Source organism: Barbatula barbatula (assembly GCF_947034865.1).
Source record: "Barbatula barbatula genome assembly, chromosome: 18".
Taxonomy (NCBI): domain Eukaryota; kingdom Metazoa; phylum Chordata; class Actinopteri; order Cypriniformes; family Nemacheilidae; genus Barbatula; species Barbatula barbatula.
The window spans coordinates 2076710-2099179 of record NC_136781.1 but is presented as its reverse complement, the minus strand read 5'-3'; the positions used below and the strand labels follow the sequence as shown (position 1 = coordinate 2099179).

The following is a 22470-nucleotide window of genomic DNA, read 5'->3' as shown; positions in this document are numbered from 1 at the left end:
TCTCAGTTTCACGTATCTGCTTATGCTCAACCGAAATGCACCTGTTTACGAGTTTATATGTGAAATCCGAAAGGAATTTTCACAGATTCGCATCAAAATGACGACAGAGTTCAAAATACTGAGAAGAGCGCAAAGCAAAAATGCGCTCCGTCGGACGAAAGGCGCATTCCCCGCACCGATGGTCCTTTGCAGATCACCCTATCAGGTGCAAAACCACTGACAGGTTTCCACCCACTACCAACCATAAACCCCTCAGAGCGCTCCAAAGCTCCGCAGCGCACAGACAGACAGACCACTGACAGGAGTCCTATCATCAGCCACATCGCTCTTCCAGGATTTGCAACAACCTCTTATTTACAACAACTTTGGATAACCGTAAAACTAAAACTAAACGCGAGACATTTTTTACCGTCCTGGCAGCTTGGAGTTGCTGGGAAAGTTTCTCCCTCTCCAAACAATGGACATGAAAACAGTACAATGATATGTGTACGGTGTGCGCTTCCAGGTGTCTACGGCAGGTACGAACGGAATTTATCCTTTTTATCGCATGCTGGATCCAAGACTAAGTAGTTAAGGACGTGGATTTGTCAGCGAGGAGGAGACACCCCGCAACAGATTTTTCCTGCAGATTCAATGTTTGCGCGCTTTGGCGAGAGCGCGGCGTGCGCACGGTCGCGATAGATTGGGTACACAACACTGGAAGACGTTTATTTGAGTTTATTCTGATCTTTTCAAAGCGAGGAGAGCCTCATGCTGCACCCAGCGTTACATCTGCGCTTTCTTCGTCGCTCGTTTCCCTGGGATTGCACATCTCCTCTGGGATTTTGTGCGTGAGACCCTGGCGGGGCTCCGTACGGCACTTACTGGAGCGGCAAACGCTGGAAACAGGTGTATTTGACCAAGATGTCTGTTCTGCCTTCAAGGTTCATCTACGTGTAAGAAACATTTGTAATATTCACTTTGATGCACTTCGAGTCAGTACATTCTTGCCAATAGAAGTCGCTCAAAGCCAGCATTGAGAAACTGGTACATTTTTATCTTGTGTAATTGCTTGTGATTCACTCCTCCTCTCCCTCTTTCGCTCTCTCTCTCTCTCACTCACTCACTCTCTCTCTCTCTCTCTCTCCAGGTGTTTACATTTTCTGGTCCTCTACTTCCAGTTACAGGTAAGTCTGGTTGTTTCACTCTTATCATTAATCTGGATTAAGGGAAGGATTATGAGGATGTGCCTCCGCAAACACAAAGCTTGTTTAATTTGTTGTCTTAAGGTTTCTGAAACAGGCACAGGAAATGTAGAACCTGGAGTGCCGTAAAAAGGGTGTTCGAATTTGCTTTGGTCATGCCAGAAGAATTAAATTTGTCTTTTTTAAATCCCGGAATTTTTGCATGTTCTTGTGCTGCGTTCAGATGTTACTGAAAAAAATCCAGGATATGATATTTTTTTAATTATTCGCATTTTTTTAATTCCTTAATGTGATAAATGTTCACTTTTCTGTTATATCCCATTAAACTAAATGCGCATTTATGACCCAAAGGATTTCCAGAGAAGATGAAATAGTTGCGTTTATTCGCAAACAGACCGATGACCAATAAATGAATCAGAATTATCCTTCTAAAAAGGGGAATGTAAATTTGACTATAAAACTATATTAAAACTATAATATGAATTGATTTATCGTTTTAAATTAGAATTCATTATTATAATACACTTATTATAAATTTTCTGTTATTTATTTAGAGGGTATCATTTGACCTAACAAATTGTTCAGGTAGCAGCCACTTTTTCTCAGGCTCTTCCAACATTGGGTTACCAATCATCTTAGCCTCTGACACAATTCTTCCATCAAAATCAAATAAGTAGTAATTCGATAAAGATATCTGCGGTTCCTCATGCGTGTTTATTGACAGATTTATACACATCACAAGGCGCAAACAACTTAATGCCCAAGAGAGTTTTTATCCCTCTTCTGACAAATGGGTCAAGGCAACGTGATTATAAATCCTGTCGTAATAGAGGGAGCTCTACAAAGACAGCCTTCAAATCAGAAACAAAGCCACTGGTTTGGAAACACGACATTATATAATTCCGTGCTCCACATTTTGTTAAACGCTGTTGGCACAAACAAGGTCATAGTGTGGCGCACTCTGCTTGTATGACATGGCCATGGAAATCCGAATGCGCCATACATATCTCCAACTTCCGTCGGTAACAGAGACCTTTGTTGTTGTTGTTGTTGTTATAAAGTTTGCGCTACGAAAACAAACAAACATTTTATTAAAGAGATGCAGTGAAAGAGAACGTGTGATAAGCGCAGTTTAAGTGGCGGTGCGCTGAAGCGTTGTTTCCTGAGATGGGTCGTGCGCACAGAGCGCTGTCTGTAGATAAGGCCTATCTGACATGCAGGAGTGCGCGGGTCCGGCCTTTTGAAGTCATTTTCGTGTGCCTGTCTTCACGTTGAAGGCAGTCGGGCGGTGCGATAAAAATGTTTGGCCGTGGCGCGGTGTCCCTGCATGGGCATGCCCGCATCCTTCCCGCGCCCGACCGTGCGCAACTGTCTACATACACACCTCGCTGCTTGACTCTGGGCAGATTTCAGAGTAAATCCCATCGAGGATAGATTGTGGGCGTGATTTTGTTATTACAAGCAGAAATTGGCAAAGAGGGCAAAATCGAGCATTATTCTTTCTTAAATTGATGTTGGAAACATCATGACGTTGGATGTTGTTCGGTTCGTTTAATTTAATTTAGGGATACGACATTTGGAGCGCATATGACTATAATTTACATTTCTATGACTATAATTCTTTTTTTAGAAAGATAAAGTCATGCTGAGACAGCCAGTGGTACTATTATTGCTGATGTTTGCCAACATGCTTGGCTACTGTAACAACTAGTATGGTGTTTTTATTATGTATTTGCACCTAAAGGTGAAGTGTGTAATTTCTGATGAAGTCAGAACTGCATAAATAATGCACGGTTTCACTTACATTTCACCATTCGGCCATTGGTGAGACCAACAGATAGTCGTGCACCAAATTCACACAAAAGTTCCTACGTATCAACCTTCAAATCTGGCCTACCATTTTCCCTTTTAACCATTCAAAGTGTGATGTTGCATCTAAACCACTTTTTATGCTTAACCATTCTACATATCTATTCTCTGTCATTGTGTTTTTTATGACGGCATAAATTGAACATGGCTGCTGAAAGTAGTACACCAAGAACCTCTGGAATTTTTTTAAAACAGATGTGTAGCTTTCTCAAAATACCTGATTATATTACAATAAATACATGTAAGGGTTTTCTCTTTGTAATTTGATAAGTCATGCATCATAAGTTTTGTGTGCTCGTGCGTTTTTGTTTCTCAGCATTCCTGTGTGCTTCGCGAAGCTTTATGGAACTGTTTTTCCCCGTCGAAAGATTTCCGTGAGCACGTTTCCCCTCATGCTTCCTAAATGTCATTAATTAGCCAAGGTTAAAATAACATGGAGTGGAAGCATGTAAAGTGTGTGTCATTAACCACCCGAGAGAAGCCACATAAAAGCTCATTACAGGGCAATTACCCTCCATTCAGTGCACGAGAAGCCGTCTTGGCTGAGATTCTTGCGTTTTTTAAGGTATATGTGTTTTGGAGGGAAGGAAAGGACGGAGAGGTATGGATGAGATTTTCATATAACGCCTCAGGGTCGAGCACAGAACGTCACACTTTTGTGCTGACAGGAGATGCTGTGGCAAGCATCGGAGCATTTTACGATGTTGGAGCATTTGTGTCTGTGAACGCATCAGTCTTAGGTTGTGATACAGTATGTACTTCCCATTCTTACAGGTGTGTGTGTGTGATTTATGAGTGTGATTCTGACCCTAGGCAGATATTTGTTTGATGACAGAGTTGGATCTTTCAGGTGGATAATTGCTGGAGAATTGCTAGTGGAAATTGAAAGCTTCACTTCTCGGTGTAGCTTCAGGCTCAAAGTATTCAGATGTTTTATTCAACAAAAAAAGAGAGAGACAGATAGAAAGAGGTAACAGGACATGTCGGAATCATGTCTTACGGCACATAACATAAACATTAACTCAATGTGTAATACGTACTAAATGAATGTCGTCGTGAAATTAAAATTGACCTCATCTGACTAAATGTATAGTTCACAAAAAAAAAAACAATTCTGTCATCATCTTCCACCCTCATGTTGTTAGAAAGCTGTATCTTACTCTTTCTTCTGCGGAACACAACAAAGGTATTTAGAGAAATGTCCTAGTGGTTTTTATATTGATACAATGATGTTGTCTGGTTATCAACATTCTTCAAATATCTTCAGCGTTCTGGAAAAGAAAAAATGATCGAACGACATGAGAGTGAACAAATGATACGTCTTTCAACACTCAGAACCAGAATACACATCAAATCTTCCCAAAATAACCGTGTTTCACATCGACGTTTTAGCATCATACAGATCACTGAATCATCTTTCTTCTCTTGGTTCTAGGAATCTCACCAGAGTTCGGCTGACTTCCGGTTCTACATCGAGAACCACACTCGAGACGACGTGAGCCGGAAGCAGGTGCGGATCTATCAGCTGTACAGCAGAACCACAGGGAAACATGTGCAGATCCTGGGCAAGAAGATCAACGCCAACGGAGACGATGGGGGCAAGTACGGTACGGGAGTGTTCCTGTGCTCTTTTAGATGCTCTTTTAGACAACACGAGAAATGCACTTCTGTGAATCTCTTCTGCTTACTGTGAATTCTTCACATCTTTCAGAGATTTCATAAATGGCTTTTTGTTTGTTACAGTCTTTGAGCGTGTTGAAAGTGGAATCATTTTTCTCAAAATCCGTGTTTGGTTTTGTTATCACACGCTGGAAGCCGCGTGGCGTGTCGGGTAATGATAGCTCTGTTGTTTTCTGTCCTGGTGAAAATGAAGTGTCTTCAGGAAGATTGCGGGTGATATGTTTGTCTAATAACCGGGCTCGCGCAGAAGCTCAGCAGTTTTACGCAGAATTCCATGGAACGCCAGTCACTTATGTCTCCACCCCTTCCTGGATCATTTATTAGGCAACGAGTCCAATTTGATGATGCTTTAGAGTTTCATACTGTCAGTTTTAAAATCCATTCCACAGAATTTCAATGTCATTTCATTAGAATCAAGCTTTTCAACCTGAACTGTAAATAGTGTTAATGAGGTTCGCTGTGCATCAAACCTGGAATATAAGAAATCAAAACGTTTAAACAACTGCAAAGTTCTTACAGCAGCGCTTGTGTCATAAAGAAACTTTCAATGACTCACACCAAACATCTCCCATTGACTCCCATAGTATTCACATTCCCTACTATGGCAGTAAATAGGGGATGAGATCTGTTTGGTTACTGACATTCTTCCTAATATCTTCCTCTGTGTTTAGCAGAAAAAGAAGTGTATACAGAACAGTCTGAGCGTGAGCAGGGGTGACCGACGTTTCATTTTTGGGTGAACTATCTCTTCCATCTATAAAGTATATCAATAGTTAATAATCACAAAGATTTCTGGTGCTCTGTTCTGGTGTTGAGCTGCACGTTGTAAACCAGCGAGATGAAAACGTCCGCTCACATGTAGTGTAGAGCTCAACAGGGTCAGCTGAAGTTGTGTTGTTCATGTTTAAATAAACAGATGATTGTGGATGTGTTTTCAGAATGTGGTTGGCTGGTGAGTTGCTTAGAGTCAGTTTGGGTTTGGGATGGGAGATGTGTAGTAAATGCTTGTTTGTAAGTTTATGTTGATTGTTTAATGTTAGTTTGTGTTTACTGTGTGAATACGGCAGTGTTTGCTTAAGCATTGCTGAGTTTTTCTTCTGTACCTGTGTGAGCACATCTAGGTAAACCCCCACACCTGGCACCTGTGAACTCTGTGACACTACCTCTCTCTCTCTCTCTCTCTCTCTCTCTCTCTCCTCTCTCTCTCTCTCTCTCTCTCTCTCTCTCTCTCTCTCTCTCTCTCTCTCTCTCTCTCTCTCTCTCTCTCTCTCTGTCTCTCTCTGTCTCTCTCTCTGTCTCTCTCTCTCTGTCTGTCTCTCTCTCTCTCTCTCCCTCTCTCTGTCTCTCTCTCTCTCTGTCTCTCTCTCTCTCTCTCTGTCTGTCTCTCTCTCTCCTCTCTCTCTCTCTCTCTCTCTCTCTTCTCTCTCTCTCTCTCTCTCGCATGTTCAGAGCACAGTGTGTTTCATATACACCTTCATTAGAATGAGATTAATGGAGGTAGATTTGCTGTGTGCTGTGTTAAGCGCTCTTTTTTTATGCCACAAAAAAAGAGTTCACGTGACTTTATTCCGTTTTCATGATTGAAGCAGTAAAACAACCCCTTTCTTTTAAATAATCAGATGTCCAAACTACTCACCGTAAAACCTGACTGCTTTAAACCTTTTTTTAGTTTTAAATATATGATGTTAATTAAAAAGCAGACATATGCACTTGACACAGATTTCTCTCCCATATCAGACTTATTTTTATTTTGTATTTCATAATATATCTAACGGTGTCTGAAGCCCTCAGAAGCGAGATCTTTCCCACCTGCAGTTGATCTCAAGTGGCCCGTGTGGATTAGTCGAGCCTCTCATGTTGCCTCGAGCTGTTTTTGAAGGGGACAGTTTTGGTGTTGCTCTCTAAGCCTCTCTGCTTTGAGTAGTGTTGAATAGCCCAGTGTGTTAAACAAATGGATCATCCTAACTTTGTGATTGAGCGAGCACGAACTAAAGGCAAGTGGAAACCCAATCCCCAGAGATCTGAACTGCTCCAAGGAGTTTGGCAGATTGCTTCTCCCCCGAGAGAGGAGACCCTTAACAAAGGTGGACAGAGAGAGAGAGAGAGAGAGAGAGCTGCTGCAGTAAAATAATCACAATTTTTACATTTTCATGAGAGTTTAGTTTTATTTAATAGTCGACAGCTATGAATACATTATGTTCTTGAATAAAATACAGTAAATTTAAAAAAGATATGTGCGAGTGATTGTTTAAAAGACAAAGGCAGTTTGCATTAGGAATGTTTAGAAAGTTCTCTTAAATATTTAATTTGCACTGTGAATTTTTTTTATTTTGTTGTATAATACATCTGGATATTTAATTTTTTCATATTGATGCTTGTCATTATATTCACATTACTGCAGTATTAAAGCAATTTGTATACTTGATTGCATTAAAATAAATGATTTGTGAGGATATCCTTTCTTAACATTTGCGTAAATTGATACATTGAAAAATGCTTTAAAATGTAATGATTTATTATTCAATTTTACTTCATTTTAAAATAGCGTTCTTCTAGATTTAGTCTTAATGCATGAAACATCTTTAATTTCTTTCTGTTAATGGGTTTTGTAAGATTTCCTTTTATAAAAGTGTTTTCTACCTTTTGTTAAAATGTGTTTTCTTTCTTTTCACTTGCAGCTCTGCTTGTCGTGGAGACAGAGACGTTCGGCAGTCACATTCGGATAAAAGGGAAAGAGAGCGGATACTACATCTGCATGAACAAGAATGGGAAAATTATTGGAAAGGTATGTTTGGGCTGGATTATCATGTTGTCCAGCAGCATGAATGAACTGAAAGAGTCCAGAGAAAACTACGATCACTTACATATGAAGTCGCATTGGTCGCTCGTATGTGAATGCTTATGTAAGAATCTATTCATTTGTGGTTTTGTCATTTACAGAGAGTGCTTTTGACTTTAGCTGAAATGCTTTTGTAGTTATGAATATTGCAATTCTAGGAAATCGTAGATTTGCCCTACGTCAACTTTCTATTATGAGTTTGTAGCTGGGAGCAATTTTGGGTATACGTTTTCAAAACCGCCACTACTGTAGCCTACTCATAATGGTTATATAATAGAGACGGTCAACGCATATTTTAGTACCATCTATTCAAATAAAAAATGAGAAATTGATGTTGGCTGTTTGAAGGTAAATTTGTCCATTTTTCCAAGTGCATGAAACTGCCTTACCACAAACAAAAAGTGGAAAAAAGAACACCCCCTACATTTAGCAATGAACCGTACTTTCCATGCATCAGTGGCTTGTTTTGAACTGACCATAAGTTCCAGAGAAGGGCACGATTATTGTGTTGCTTTGGGACAGGGGGGTGGCTATTCTTTTGAAATATTCTGCTTTGTAAGCCGAGTAGGCGCCATGAGTTTCATCAGTCGAGTTTTGTACAAGAGACGGGTTGAGCTTTGAAAGCACTTCTCTTAGTCAGCCGAAGTGGCGGCAAACCAACATTTTCTACAAAGTCATAACGTAAGAAGACAAAGAAAGTTACACATCGCTGCTTTGATGGATCTTTTTGTTTTGCGAGTTATTGTAGAATCTGATTGGTCAATCATGAAATGTTTTTGTCTAATTCAATCTTGACTCTTGCACGTCCATATGTGACCCAACCAAAAGTAGAATTTAAACCAATTCCAAATTGGAAATTCCATATTTTTCTGATCCCTGCCATCGTTGGCTCAAATGCTTTCTGACCAATCAGATGAAATGGTTGAGGGTCTATGTTTCTGTGCCCGTTCTGACTCATCGTCTTGCTCTCTCTCCTCAGCCCAATGGGAATAACCAGGAGTGCGTGTTCGTGGAGGAATATTTGGAGAACAACTACACGGCGCTAGTGTCGGCCAAATACAAAGGCTGGTACTTGGGTTTTAACCGAAAGGGTAAACCCAAAAAAGGCTCAAGGACCACCCAGACGCAACAGGAAGTGCATTTCATGAAACGTCACCCCAGGGGAAAAGTGGACCCTCTGGAGGAGTTCCGTTTCACCACCGTAACGAAACGAACGCGAAGGGCGCGGCGGTTAAAACCCAACCCCAAAACGAACTGACACCGCTTGGACGAGTGTGCACCTTTTCCCGTGTACACCACACCTGCTTCGCGCCTTAAAACAGACTGACCGAACATGAACTGGAGAATGATGGGCGCACAATTGAACAATGAGGCTACGGACGAGACAAGAACCTTTAAAAAGATGTTCTATTTTTATACTGTATTTCTCCCAGCTCTTGAATGTGTGGCTTTTTCTTAACATAATATCGGTGACTGTTATTTTATTTATACCGGATTAACTGAGGATGACATCACGGGAGCGAGTGTCTCCCCATTCGACAAGTTTACAGCAGAAACGCCGCTGGCATAGAGACGTCCTGGAAACCTTTCACATTGCCCCCGACGAAGAGGATCCAATTATTTTCACTGGATTTGGGCTGTTATGGAGAGCGATTACAGAGTCACGTGACTTTTTTACAGCCCTCCATAAGTAACCGTGAAGCTTTGAGTGCAATATTTTGAAGAACCGTAAGCCTGACGCTTTGTGCAGCCGCTCTGGAGATATGACGCCGTTTTTGGTGGGAGAAATGCGCAGAACGCTCTGACATTTTTTGTGTATGTTGTGATTCAAGATGCGTTGACTAGTCAGATATGAGCACCGCCATTAACTGTGGTAATAGTTTGGATATGAAGGGACTGGAAGAGCTTCGAGAAGCATTCGACTTTCTGTATTAAGGTTTAAGGAACGGCAGTCTCGATGCTCTCATGTTTGACACTAGCATGTAAGAACCGTTGTGTACTTTAGCGAATGCAGATAATGCAGTCAATTGAATCCTGCGTACAACCAATTAAGGAAACCAAATGCAAGACATTTATGCAGAATGCGTGGATATTTAGTCCCTTAAAATTTGAGTTTATTCAAAACAAACATCCGACTGCTTTCTTCAGATTCAGATTACTCTCAACTCTTCTGATATTCCAGGATCTTCTGGCTCTGTCCCAAATGACAGCCGCGCGACTCTACAGCGCATCACCTGACTGTGGTTGACATTACATCACCAAAGACATAAAAGGGGGCGCGTTTGGGACAGAAACACTCTCTGATTGTTTTCTCTAGTTTTCTGAGACACAGGTGCACAGAGTCTGTGGGTCTAAGATGTTTATGAAAAGGTACCAGATCATTTCGTCCTCTGCAAACGCTGGACACCAGCCACTGTTGGTGAGGTCTACTCTCCATATGGGTATAGCTGTAGTATACACACCATATATACTCATCGTCTGTCAGACGTTACTAACAATCATGACACACATACGACAAGAAAGTATGCAAACAAATAATAATTTTATTACTATTCTAAAATATTTATTGTCTTTCTGTGTAAATATGACTTGATGAATTTATTTGACCTCTGTTAATAATAATAAAAAGAGGAGTATATATGGAAAAATGAATACATTTTGTGTGTTCTCATGTGAGGGGTATACAGAATCGTTTGCTATAATACTTCAGAAATCGACTCGACTTGCAAATCTGTGGAGGTTTTGATGCTTTACTTGATGGGGTTTTTGTTTCATGCAGGCACGTGTTAAGAAAACAGCCGTGATTCATCTTTAATAATTTTGGTAGCATAATGCTGGATATGTAGTGCCAAAATTGTGATCCAATTGAAAGAGAGACTGAGAGAAAGCGGTGACTGATGTTCACATTCGGGGCCATGAAAAATAGTTTAGGGTCTTGATCAATTCATGTTTTCTCTGGAAAGGTACACAAATGTCTTTTATCTTAAGATAAAAAGTCAAAAACGGTTCTTGTTTTAAATGTGATTCAAGAAAATTGATAATAGGGCTGTCACAACATCAGATGTTCACTACAAATATATAAGGGCCAAAAGAATTTACAATAACAATCATTTTTACGATATTATCCCAGATAGCAAAGATAATTGATTTACTGTTGAATCAATGTTATTGGTCATTCTCAACAATGAGTCAACAATTTTCAACAAATTCAACGTTAAAAGAATTATATTTGCTGGGATTACATGTTTAGTATAAATACAAAATGATTATTAATATCGCAATTATATTGTCAATACTAGTATATCTGGACATCCCTTACTTATCATATTACTTACAAAATAATTTTTTCAAAAATCAGCACAGCTTAAAATGTCTTTAAATCTCTTGACTAAATTCAAGACCTTGACTTACTCATCAACTGTGTAAGAAAGTTCTTGAGAAACTGAAAGAGGGATGTAAGAGTTTAGGAACACTGGTCACCAACGTGAACTCGAATCAACGTTGACTTTTCTTACACAAAGAGTGGTAAATGTATTCATAGATGGCTGTAATCTAGTCCGAAGCGCCCTAAACGCAGAGCACGCTCCATTCCCGAGAGTTGGTCTTCACGCCGAGTCTACGGTAGAAAATTTGCCTTGAGAACAGTCAACATGAGACGAAGAGGTGAACTGCGCCGTGGAAGCCGAAGACATGGTCCAGAAAATGTGTCATGGGGAAGTTATGAGGCGTTTAAGACGGTGAAGAGTTTCTCAGACAACATGGGATTCGAGGATCATTTAGATTCAAGGTTATATCAACAGAGCCCCTCCTCGATTTTACGTATGACCTCTTTTATGAAATCAATTAGAAGCAAAGGGAGTGCAGGAATGTTAAAAGAGAATGTTCGGAAAGGTATTAAGGTCAATGGAACTATTCCTTTTCCAAATGGATTTCCAAAACTTCTGGTATGAAACCTTGTTCGGGGAGAAATTATTTCTGAGAATGACAGCGAGCTCATTAGACAGTCTGCATTGGCCACAAGAGAGAATCTATTCTTTTTTTTCCTAACGTGTCAATAACACCACATGAAACTCTGGGAACCAAACGCGCTGTCAAAGTCCCGGTACATCTTTTAAACACACACTCGTTCCTTAACCCCCCCACACACTCCCGGTCCGTGTGTCTTGAAACTGTTAGGAGTCTTCTACTTGGCACTGGTCTTTAAGACTTTACTCTCCCTTCTAAGAGGAGGATCAGGAATGTAGGGTAAGATGTCTCATAATGTTGTGTTCTGGAATGATGTTTACAGCAGTAGTCAAGCTGAAAGATGGTCGTTTTGAGGAAGAAATGCCTTTTGTTTAACTTCTCACTGATGTTATCAGACGGCGTAGCCACCTACAGCGCGGAGAGACCACATCTCAGCTGATTTAGATGTCTGATGGATTTTCTTTCTTTTCCCCTTTTTATTATTTCTTCCTCCAGGCTAAATAATAGAGTGCGATGTTTTGTTAGATGGGTGTCCCCTTCAAGCTTGAGTTACTCGCTGAGAAGAACGGAACGAGGACTTTTGGAGTCTCATGGTGTTTAATGTTGGTGTTTTACATTTACTTTTCTCGAAACCTTTTTTTCAGCATGCATTTTTGGTGATGGGGGTGAGAAGGAAGACTGATGCAAGAGGTGATAAGACGTACAAGTGTTTTAAAGTTTTTAAACAGTATGTACGAAATGACATCAACACATTATCCACGGATACAGATTTCTCGGATTGAATGATGTCTTTTTATTGCTTTTCTCACAACCCAAAGCTTTACGACAGGTCGCATTTCATTCAATAACAATTTGGTTAAAACACAAGAAAGAAAATACGACATCAGATCTCTTTGATATCTCAATTATTTCTTATAGACATGCGTGAGATTAAATAGTTTTACACAACAGTTTCCATTTGCCCACTGCTTCTCCTGGTTCTAAAATAGAGAGAAATCTCAAAATTGTCTCCACTTGAGTTCAGAAGAGATGTCAACAATGTCTCAGATTTGTGCTCAGTTCATATTCAGATCTTCAATAATATTGACTTTTGATAGCAGACTTGATAAATCTCAAACATTTCTCATCAAATCTAACCAACTCCAGATTATTTTTCCTCTGCAATCTACATTCACTTTACACCTCCAGACTCTAAACGTGTTTTAATAATTGTCTAATTTGCTTCTATTTTTATTTGTAAGCAATTTTAGGAGCCATTTGATATTAAAATATCAAGAAATAAATATCAAGAAATAAAGTTTAGGTTAAACTCAATATGAATGTATGAATTAGTTATTCACAATATACATTTTTCTGGATGTGTATAACATAGCACACTCATATACAACTGTAACTTAAAAATCAATGACGCAATGATAAATAAATGTACACAATATGCACTTGTTACACTGGCTCTCTCAATGTTACATTGTTTATTCTTCATCCTGAGTTGAAACTATTCCACAATGATAAAAACGTAACACAGCAGTCATGTCCAGACATCTAAAAATAAAAAAACCACAAGCGTTTAACTGGGGACACCCGCCTGCTTCCCATCTTTAGTGTGACCTTTGATCAGTGAAGGATGAGACTGGAAGCGAACCAACGTGTTCAAAAGAAAAACACAGAATCTCCCTGCGCTCACTCCTTTCTGGACGGACCCCTGTGAACTCGGGCCGACAGTCATTCATAGCCAAAAAAAAGATCTGACTGCAACACCCGCTCGCTTTTTTGCCTTAAGAAAACACATTGTCCTCTCAGGTCAGTTTTTGGTAAAGTCCATAAATAAAGGTCATGTTTTCCACGCCTGGTGTATGCCAGTCAGCACTTGTTTTCTTTCACGAGTGGCAAAATAAGGTGCGTGCCACCGCAGGACGGCGGTCGGTTGGATTTAACATCAGCGAGAGAAACGTGGAGCCAAACGCTCCTCGGATTGCTCTCCTCAGCAACCACACACTTAATAAAGAGCCATGTCAACAGAAATCTGGTGGCCTTCTATTCTCCACACAGAACAACCTTTGTCTCCTTAAATATTACTTAACTTGGCCTCAGGGTTTTGAGGGAGAGCAAACATGTAAAGGTTGACCTCTAATATAATCCTAACTGTCACAGTTCTTTGTGTTGTTTTTTTCCGGGTGAAAGCGCCGCAAGCTCTCGTCTCTCGTCTCAGTGAATCTGACCACAATTGGTCTCCATGCTCAAACCATGAAACGTACAGAGACGTTTTATTATTCCCGCCATGACTTTATGACTGCTCGTGTACGTATAGAGGAGGGCTGTTTTTATAGTAACACGTGTGCCAATAGACAACTATTTTGAGAAACTCATATCAGCCTTATGAAAGACCATTCTATTTCCATTAAATCATTTAGTCCTTCCAGTCCAGTGTCAGATTCAACAAAATCAAACCTCACGGGTGACAATGTCATCCAACATTATTGTGAAAGACTGACAGCATGGCAAGACGCATGAAAACTGTCATAACATTTCTTTAACTTTTCCTAAATACATGTACTACAAATATTATTGTTTTAAAACTTAAATGTGATTGTGAACATGTTTCTCTGCAGTATTTGATGTCTGAAAAAAATACAGAGCATCGATTATTTTGACCGGTTTCTCCGGTTTTCATGTTCTGCAAATAAATGCAAATAGAAACAATATATAGTTATCAGTTCACGGAACGAAACAAAAAAGATTGTTTTAAACACATACCTTAATCGTAAATCTGAAAATAATTTTGTAATGGTCTCTTAATTTTTTCCATGCCATACACACGCACACATTTTTGGAAGAATGTCAGTAACCAAACAGATCTCATCTCCCATTGACATAGTATTTACTTTCCCTATGGCAGTAAATGGGGGATGAGATCTGTTGGTTACTGACATTCTTCCTAATATCTTCCTTTGTGTTTAGCAGAACAAAGAAAATGTATAAAGATTTGAAACAATCTGAGGGTGAGTAAACATTTTGGGGGGAACTGTCCGTTTAAAGTTTAAGTGCTTCATTAAAAAAGGTAATAAGTTAATAAAAAAAGAAGCAGATGTTATTTGTTAACAGGTCAAGGAATGACGTTACAACTGATGAACAAAGTCTGCGAAAAAGCTGTACACCAAAAAGACAAGAATACCCCAAATGCAAGAGTCTTTAACATGTAAACGGTGACTGCTCTCTGTCTGCCAGTGTGTGTCTGAACTAACACAGACAGAATATTCAGTCCAGCTTAAACTATTTAATAAAAACACAATAAAGACCCAGTGGGGTTGTCATCAGTATTTCATCTTCAGCTCATGGTTACGTGAAACAGCGTATGACAGAGCTGCAGTGTTTCTCCAGTCTTTCTGTCTGTCATGAGGGGAAGAAAAATATCTGGTGAGGAGCAACTTTGCGCCCTCATCCACATCCCTGCTCTCGGGGGCCACCGGGGGCCCAAATCCTCTCCACTGACAGGTGATTCATCTCATTAGTTTCTCTCTCTTTCTCACTCACTCTCTCTCTCTCTCTCTCTCTCTGGGCTCCACATTGTCTTGCGATATGAGATGGCCCTTTGTTGTGCGTTGTGCAGGGCTGTAATTAGTGAACTGTGTGCAGGGCGTTTTTTCTCACAGAAATTCTTTAAAATTAATCAGTACTTTCCCATTGATGACAAAAGCCTTTTGACCCCCCCTTCCCAAAACCCGCCCACCCATCCAAACTCGCTGTCTTTAGGACGCAGAGGTGCTTTGGGGGAGAAATATGCTTGTTTCTTTGTCGAAAATGTAGAGCGGTTTATCAGATCGTAGTATTTAAACATATGCAAGTCAAAACACAGGTCAAATATCAGACATACTATAAATTCCTATATGCAGTGTTAATTAAATAAAACTATAAAATTCTAGCAGCCCCCCCCGGCCAGGCAAACGAGGCGAGGAACCCAAAACTCCATTGGAGGAAGAAAAAAAACCCTCAGAGGGAAACCAGGCCTAACCAGGGGATTCCAGTTCCCCTCTGGCAGGAGTCAAGGGGATAAAGGCATTATGTCATATATTAAAGGGATAGTTCACCCAAAAACTAAAATTCCAAATAACCAAACGGATCTCCTTCCCCATTTACTGCCATAGTAGGGTAAATAAATAGCCCAATGTGGGAGTCAACGTTGGATGAGATCTGCTTGGTTACTGACATTCTTACAAATATCTTCCTTCGTGTTTAGTGGAACAAAGAAATGTATTCAGGTTAGGACCCATCTGAGGGTGAGTAAATCATGACAGAATTTTTGTTTCTGGATGAACTGTCCCTTTAATGTAAGAAATATGGCTCGGAAATGATAGGGTGGAAATCAAACTGGACCAACTGTAGTCTGCTGTTTCTGTTTAGAAAACCCATTCAGCGAAAATAATTTGTAATACATATGCAATGTGCAATGCAGGTAATGCATGTTTAAATATACATCAATACACTCAAATCTATTTAAAAGAATCATTGTCTCTCTGTGATTTACTCTTTCTAAGATCTAAGAAAACGGGCTGAAATCAAAAAACAAAACAAAGCAAATGAAGGTGCTTTGCTGCTGCTTTGATGATGACGACGGGTGGCCAGTTCCAGATTTCCCTTTACCTCTCTGAGAATTATCCACGTCATCCCTCACATAACATGCAATTAATCAGAAAAACGAGCCGCTCGTATCAGGTATCATCTTAAATGACAAAACAAGCTAAACATCGGACTTTCTGTCTTTACCTTTCACAATGAGGTTTTCTTACGGCTCCCAGTCATTGCACTCGGTCTTCATTCATCACCCTAATCCTGCTTTAAACGCACTCACAATGTGCTGCTTGTTTTATTGAACAACTCAAGTGCTCTTTTGTTGAAGTCGAATCACTGTGCATGGCCTGATTTTGTGTTAGTTTGTGTACAGTGTAAATAAAAATAAAAGTTCAGAATGTACTCCCCCTCATGTCATTTCCAACCAGAATGACTTTCTTTCTTCGGCAGAACACAAATCAAGATATTTTGAAGAATGCTGGTAACATAATTCTGCACCAATTTACCTCGCAGAGTTGTTTACCTACACAAATCCGTGAGATCTCTTAGATCTATGTTTTTAGGAGCGTTATCAATTCCTAGATTCAAACTTGAACACCGTGGGATCAAGCTTTCGCAGGAGCTGGCCCATCACTTTGGAATAATCTCCCGGTTGCCATCCGAACAGCTTTCTCGTTCCCTGTATTTAAAACAATCCCATAGACTTCCACTCTATGGACACAAAACCACTGAGACATTTCTCAAAATGTTTTTCTCTTTAAGATACAAACGAGAGAAATTCAAGAATGGAACATGTGTTTTCATAAGCCAGGACAAGCCCAGGACAAGCCTCCAAAACTAATGATGTCAAGTGAATTTCTTACAAAATCGGACAGAGAAAGACCCCCAAAAAGAAAGGACTGAGTCTGAGAATAAAAGGAAGAAACCAGAAAGGCCCAAACCTAACCAGACTACCAAAGTCCTCACATCATATCACTCCACGCTGCCTATCGCTGGAATATTGAATATTCAAATAGCTTTCCTGAATTTCCCGAGCTCGCAAGGACGAGTTGTAGGTCATACATAACAATGGGGACATAATGGGGATCTCTGAATGCACCCAAACTGCAGGTCAGGGGTTGGACGATGTGAACGTTCAGCTACTTAGCTTCCTTTGCAACTTTGTGACAAAATCTGTTTGCCCAACACCAATTAGACCGGCTTTCCATGCGCTCGGCTGAATGGGTTTGACAGAGGGGGTCATCCTGCGACATGACAGCTGGTTTAAGCAGGAACAGGCGGCTCTGTGTCCTCCACCACATAATTGGTGTCCCTTGCAACGTGCCGCTTCCCAGGGGCTCGGCTCGCTGTTCCTCTGGAAGTCCTAAATGAGTGGAATCAGGGCTTAATGGGATTCCTGTTAGTTTTAAACAAACACAGCACAGCCCCCCACTGTTCTACATGCTGCACCATACAAACCCGATCCACACTGATACAATACTGATGGTTGACTAATGCAATCACACTGAACTGAGCTTTACTGATGGAACCATACAGAATGCTGTCATTCCATCAGGGATGCCAGTTGCAGCCATTTTCACACCTTTTAAAAACAAAATAACTTTTTACAATATAAAGATATCTAAAACTTTCCATCGCCACTTCTGTCAGAAACATGAAATTGCAGTTTATTTTTCGTATTATATTCTTGTGGGTCGTATGAGGTCGAACGAGGTATTTCCCCCAAAATCATAGCTGACAGTTAATATTATAAACTTTTATAAACTACTACCTTACGCCAGGGCCAAACTTGACTTTGAGACTGTGAAGATCGTTCGGACGGTGGCACGAAAAATGGGTGGGCACGATTCCTCCATTTTTCTCATTTCTGTACTGAGAGGTCACGATGTGACGTTTTCATCTTCTATTGGTCTCACGCACTCACAGGACACGAATTCCCAGGTCAGAGTTCATCAAATATTGAACTTTGCTACGGCAGCGAAATGCGAAATATTGTTGGACGGGCTTGCATTCGCATGGAAGTCAATGGAGGGAAAAGTCAAGTGTGAGCATTGCATTAATCTGCAACACAGTCTCCCCAGAATTCATAACATTGTCACGAACTGTAGTTTATTAGTTCATGGACACATATTTCCCCCTTTTTTTCGTGTCACCCAGCATGACTTTCAATCTATCGTATTTTAATATGCGGTACCGTTCATTTGTAAATATATAACAACGCAATCTGATGGGAATTCATATCTATTTTACAAGGTGTCTCATTCGTATGTTTTGTAATGATTTGACTTTGTCCCTGTGATGTTAGGGTTAGGAGTGGGGTTTGGGTAGCCATTTATCTTTGCTTTGCCACCTCGTGAAACTCTTCTCCCTTTGCGGCTGGGATTTTAGGGTTTGGGGTGAGGCAAGATGTTGGTAAGCCACCACCTAAAATATGTACGACTTCTTTTGACATGAGTTTATAAACATAAATGTGAATACACATGAGGTCTATGTATTTAAAGTCATACTGAGTGACATGAAAAAACCGGATCCATGAACACGAGGTAATAGAATCCAAATTTCTTGCCAATACCACGAACTGCCATCTCATGCTTCTGTTTCAAATAAAACATTTTAAATATATATTTCTATTGTTTATATTGCAGTAAATTTGTATTTACACATAGCCTATTTTACTATTTTATATTAATATCATTTACTTTTACTCATCCTTAGCACCTTATTTTTATTACACTTTAATGGTTGTAGTTAATGTATATCTTGGGTTTCATGTTCACGATTTGGCAATATTGTAAGTACACGCAATCATGCCAATAAAGTACCTAGAAATTAAAAATGACATTTTATGCATTTGGCAGATTACTTAAATTGAAATAAAATAAGTTTCCACGCTGTTCTTTTATGTTTTTGCTTTTTTACTTTTACTTTTTACCAACAAGAGCTACGGATTGCAGCATTAATATTGTTTAAATACTTCATATTGATCCCGTGAAAAAACACCTCAAATCTTTCTAATTTAAAGATCCAGTGTTATGTTTGGGATGATCCATTGATAGAAATGCAATATAATATATATATACACCTATGCCTTCAGAGGTGTACAAAGAGCTTACACAATGATGCATTATGTTTTTAATACCTTAGAATGAGTTATTTCTATCTCCATACACCGCGGGTCCCCTTGCATGTAATTCGCCATGTTCTGTCAGTCGTCGTAGTGTTTCAAAAGGGAGGAGTAGGGGTGAAGTGAGCGGTTGGATGCAATTCGCAACCTTGCCATAGATTTCACTGACTGGACCTTTAACTTTAGAAGGACCCGTAGAACAGAAGAGAATAAGATTAACACAGAAAAAATCATTATAGACATACAGTTGTAGGAAATGTGCGTGTCAGTGTTTCACATTTCACATGCTACATAATGAGTTATTCATTTGAACATGAAAAGTGCTTTCAAAAAGTAGATTAGAAACTTATGGTGTACCTGGCAACCCTGACTTGAACAAATAAATAGATCGCTGTACAAATATAACAATGCAGCTTCTTAGATCAGATCTGTATGAGCACAAATACTATTATTGCTTAAAGCCCTTTTTAAAATTAGTCATGCTTTTATTACAAATAAAACCTAAAAAACGATCACTGTAAAGCTTTGCTGTATAGTTTTGCAGCAGGTTTGATAAGACATTTATTTACAATTTAGTTTTAAACATAAACTTATCTAGTTCTTATATTTTAAGACTAAAGACTAAAAGTTTCTTTTCTTGTTATGTACCGTAAATGTATCGGAATTTAAGAAGTTTTAAATATTTTTACTAGCAAACAAGACAAAAATCCTTAGGAAGGTCATTTTTGCAGTTGCTGTGCTAATTCCAGTAGTGAGACCAGTCTCTTCTTGCTGATTTTGAATCTCAAAAATTTTTTGTAAATTTTTGGATAAAGTAAAGTTGAACTCAAATTGAAAACAGTACTAATAGCAAAATTATTAAATCTACAGTAAGTTACTGGTAAAACTACAGCAACTGTTTACAGTGCACCTGTTAGCCACAACCACCTTGTTGTCGCTCTATGTCATCATCCATCAAAGTCCAGTTCCAATACTTAAGTACAGAGGACATACAGAAGTACCCGGATGTGTTCTTGATATCAAGAATACGTGGAAAGCAGACTTGCACGTACTGATCCCAGTTGAAGTCCCAGCAGCCATTGCAGCGCATACATCCGGGTTCATTCTTCCGAGGTTGCCTCGCAAGACCAGTCAAGTCTTTGCATTTTTGGAATTGAGAAACGGCCATGGTTTTGCTCCAGCAACCATAGTTTAACCGAGGTATCTGTAGTAAAACATGGTTACTACGCTTAAAATCGAGGTCTAGACATTTTCCTTGAGTTGGAATGCTTTGACAACTTAGCACATGACAAAGCTCACATTAGTACTGTGTACTGCTAATGTGTTTACACAGTCAAGCATGCAGGACAGACTGCTTTGAGCTCCACATGGACAGCACACTACTGGACTTTGAGTGCATACCTTCATTGCCTGTCTACTTACTGACACACACACACACGCACACTTCTTTCAACACCCGACTGCTGGGATAGTGTTGTGTTGGCGGTGGAGAGTGTTTGAGCAGGGTGAAAGGGTCAAGGTGAGACAAAACCCAAACCAAACATGAACCCCTCAGAAGTTCACCTTCACATGATGCTCGACTCTACCTGTAACGAAAGAAAGAGTTGTAGTGCTACAGGATCATACAGAACAGCGCATCCTGACCCCTGCAACACTCCTGTCTTTGTTTGTTAACACTAAACGGTACCAGGAACTCACGTGGAGCCGAGGGCCCCTGTGTCTACTCCAGGCTCGCTTTAGAGAATCCATCACCGTAACAAGGAACGCGCAGGTTGGGTTTCCTTTTAATGAAACTGATGAACGGCTAATCAGAGTCCAGGAATGGAGGAACTAGGAGCCGCTGGGACCGAGGGGACTCGGGGAATGACCCTAGAGATGTATGGTGATCTCACAGCTGCCCACGACCTCTTAACTCAGAGGCCCAGCGTTAAACCAAACCAAGGACAGATTTCAATGCAATGAAAGATCTTTCTTAAAAACACGAACCCATGTCAAGATAAAGTATTTGCATATGAAGCATAATCAAAGATTTGCAGCTTGATCCACCAATGATTTGAGCGTTTCTGCTATGTGAAAAATCTTTGTGTGTGTGTGTTGGATTCAGGACTGGCCTTCATCTCTCCTCTCCACTAATGATTGGGGGGCTGGATTAATCATTGGCCCGCCGTGGACCCCTCCGTTGACTGACTCCTTGTCTTCTACTGCCCTGTGTCTTATCAAAGCTCAGTCTGGAATGTGCTGTCTGCAATGAAAGCAGCGACTCGTCATCCCTCGACACACAAATGCTCACCTGAACTCACCTGTAACCCATTTCCCACAACCCGAGCATTAAATCAGAAAATCAAATCAGCAACAGATGGAATAAAGGGAGCAGATTACTTTGATAAATGTGTCACTTGTTTTTAATGCTAAACTGCAATACTTCTGAGTCAAACCATGAACAGACCGGATTCATCTTTATTCGATTTTCATTTGAATTACTTATTTGAATTACATTTGCTGTTTGCTCAACATTAAGAGTAAGGCTTGAAGACAAAGATTATGACTCGCCATATTATGTTTATTGGTAGGTTGTAGTCATTGATGTCATCGCTCGACTCAAGGATCAGTGGGAAAACAGGGAATCTGGTAGAAACGTCTTAAGTGTGGGGGTCAGGGTACAAAATGAACTTTTTACAACCAGCCAAAGCAGAGTAACTGAGAACATTACAGGCAAGAAATATTTCTTTCCAGCCATGCTATTGTATTTGAATTATAAAAAAATATTTATCGATAGATTTTTTATATTGTGTCAAACCCATATCATATGTAGCGACATTTATTTTCTCTAATAGACATAAATAATAGTTGAACTGTTTTGTGTTTCTTTTAAAGGGGACCTATTACAGCGTCCTTTAAATTACATATCATGCAGTGTGTGAATGTAAGCAGTCTGCCAAGCTGTAAAACCGAAAGTGAACGAGTAACAAAGTTATTGGTTTAAGAAAAAAGGAGTTGACTCTGAATCACGCGAACGAGTCGTCTGTCGTTCTAATTTCAGTACCGGGTCAGATTTGCATCACACGGTGTCATGCACGCCTAGGTTCCATTTGAGAAGCTGTACTCTGTAGACCAATCACAGTAGACTACACCATCTGACCAATCAGAGTAGGCTGACAGAAAGGGGGGATTAGACAGATGAAGCGCCGAACGAATCATTTGAGAGTCAGTCAAGAAGTAAGGTAATAATAACTGTCTATTAT

At 39.9% G+C, this 22470-nt stretch overlaps 1 protein-coding gene across 2 annotated transcripts; it reads left to right on the top strand.

The window, feature by feature from the left end:
• Positions 1-274: 274 nt before the first annotated feature.
• Positions 275-10215, top strand: fgf24 (fibroblast growth factor 24). Of its 2 annotated transcripts, none has more exons than XM_079480018.1 (5): positions 275-935; positions 1130-1166; positions 4489-4651; positions 7412-7518; positions 8552-10215. In XM_079480018.1, the coding sequence occupies exons 1-5, from the start codon at positions 904-906 to the stop codon at positions 8828-8830; spliced, it is 618 nt and encodes a 205-aa protein (XP_079336144.1). In that variant the 5' UTR covers positions 275-903; the 3' UTR covers positions 8831-10215. The 2 variants fall into 2 exon arrangements, with proteins under 2 accessions (XP_079336144.1, XP_079336143.1); XM_079480017.1 differs by having other exon boundaries at positions 280-935; positions 4489-4660.
• The last annotated feature ends 12255 nt before the right edge of the window (positions 10216-22470 follow it).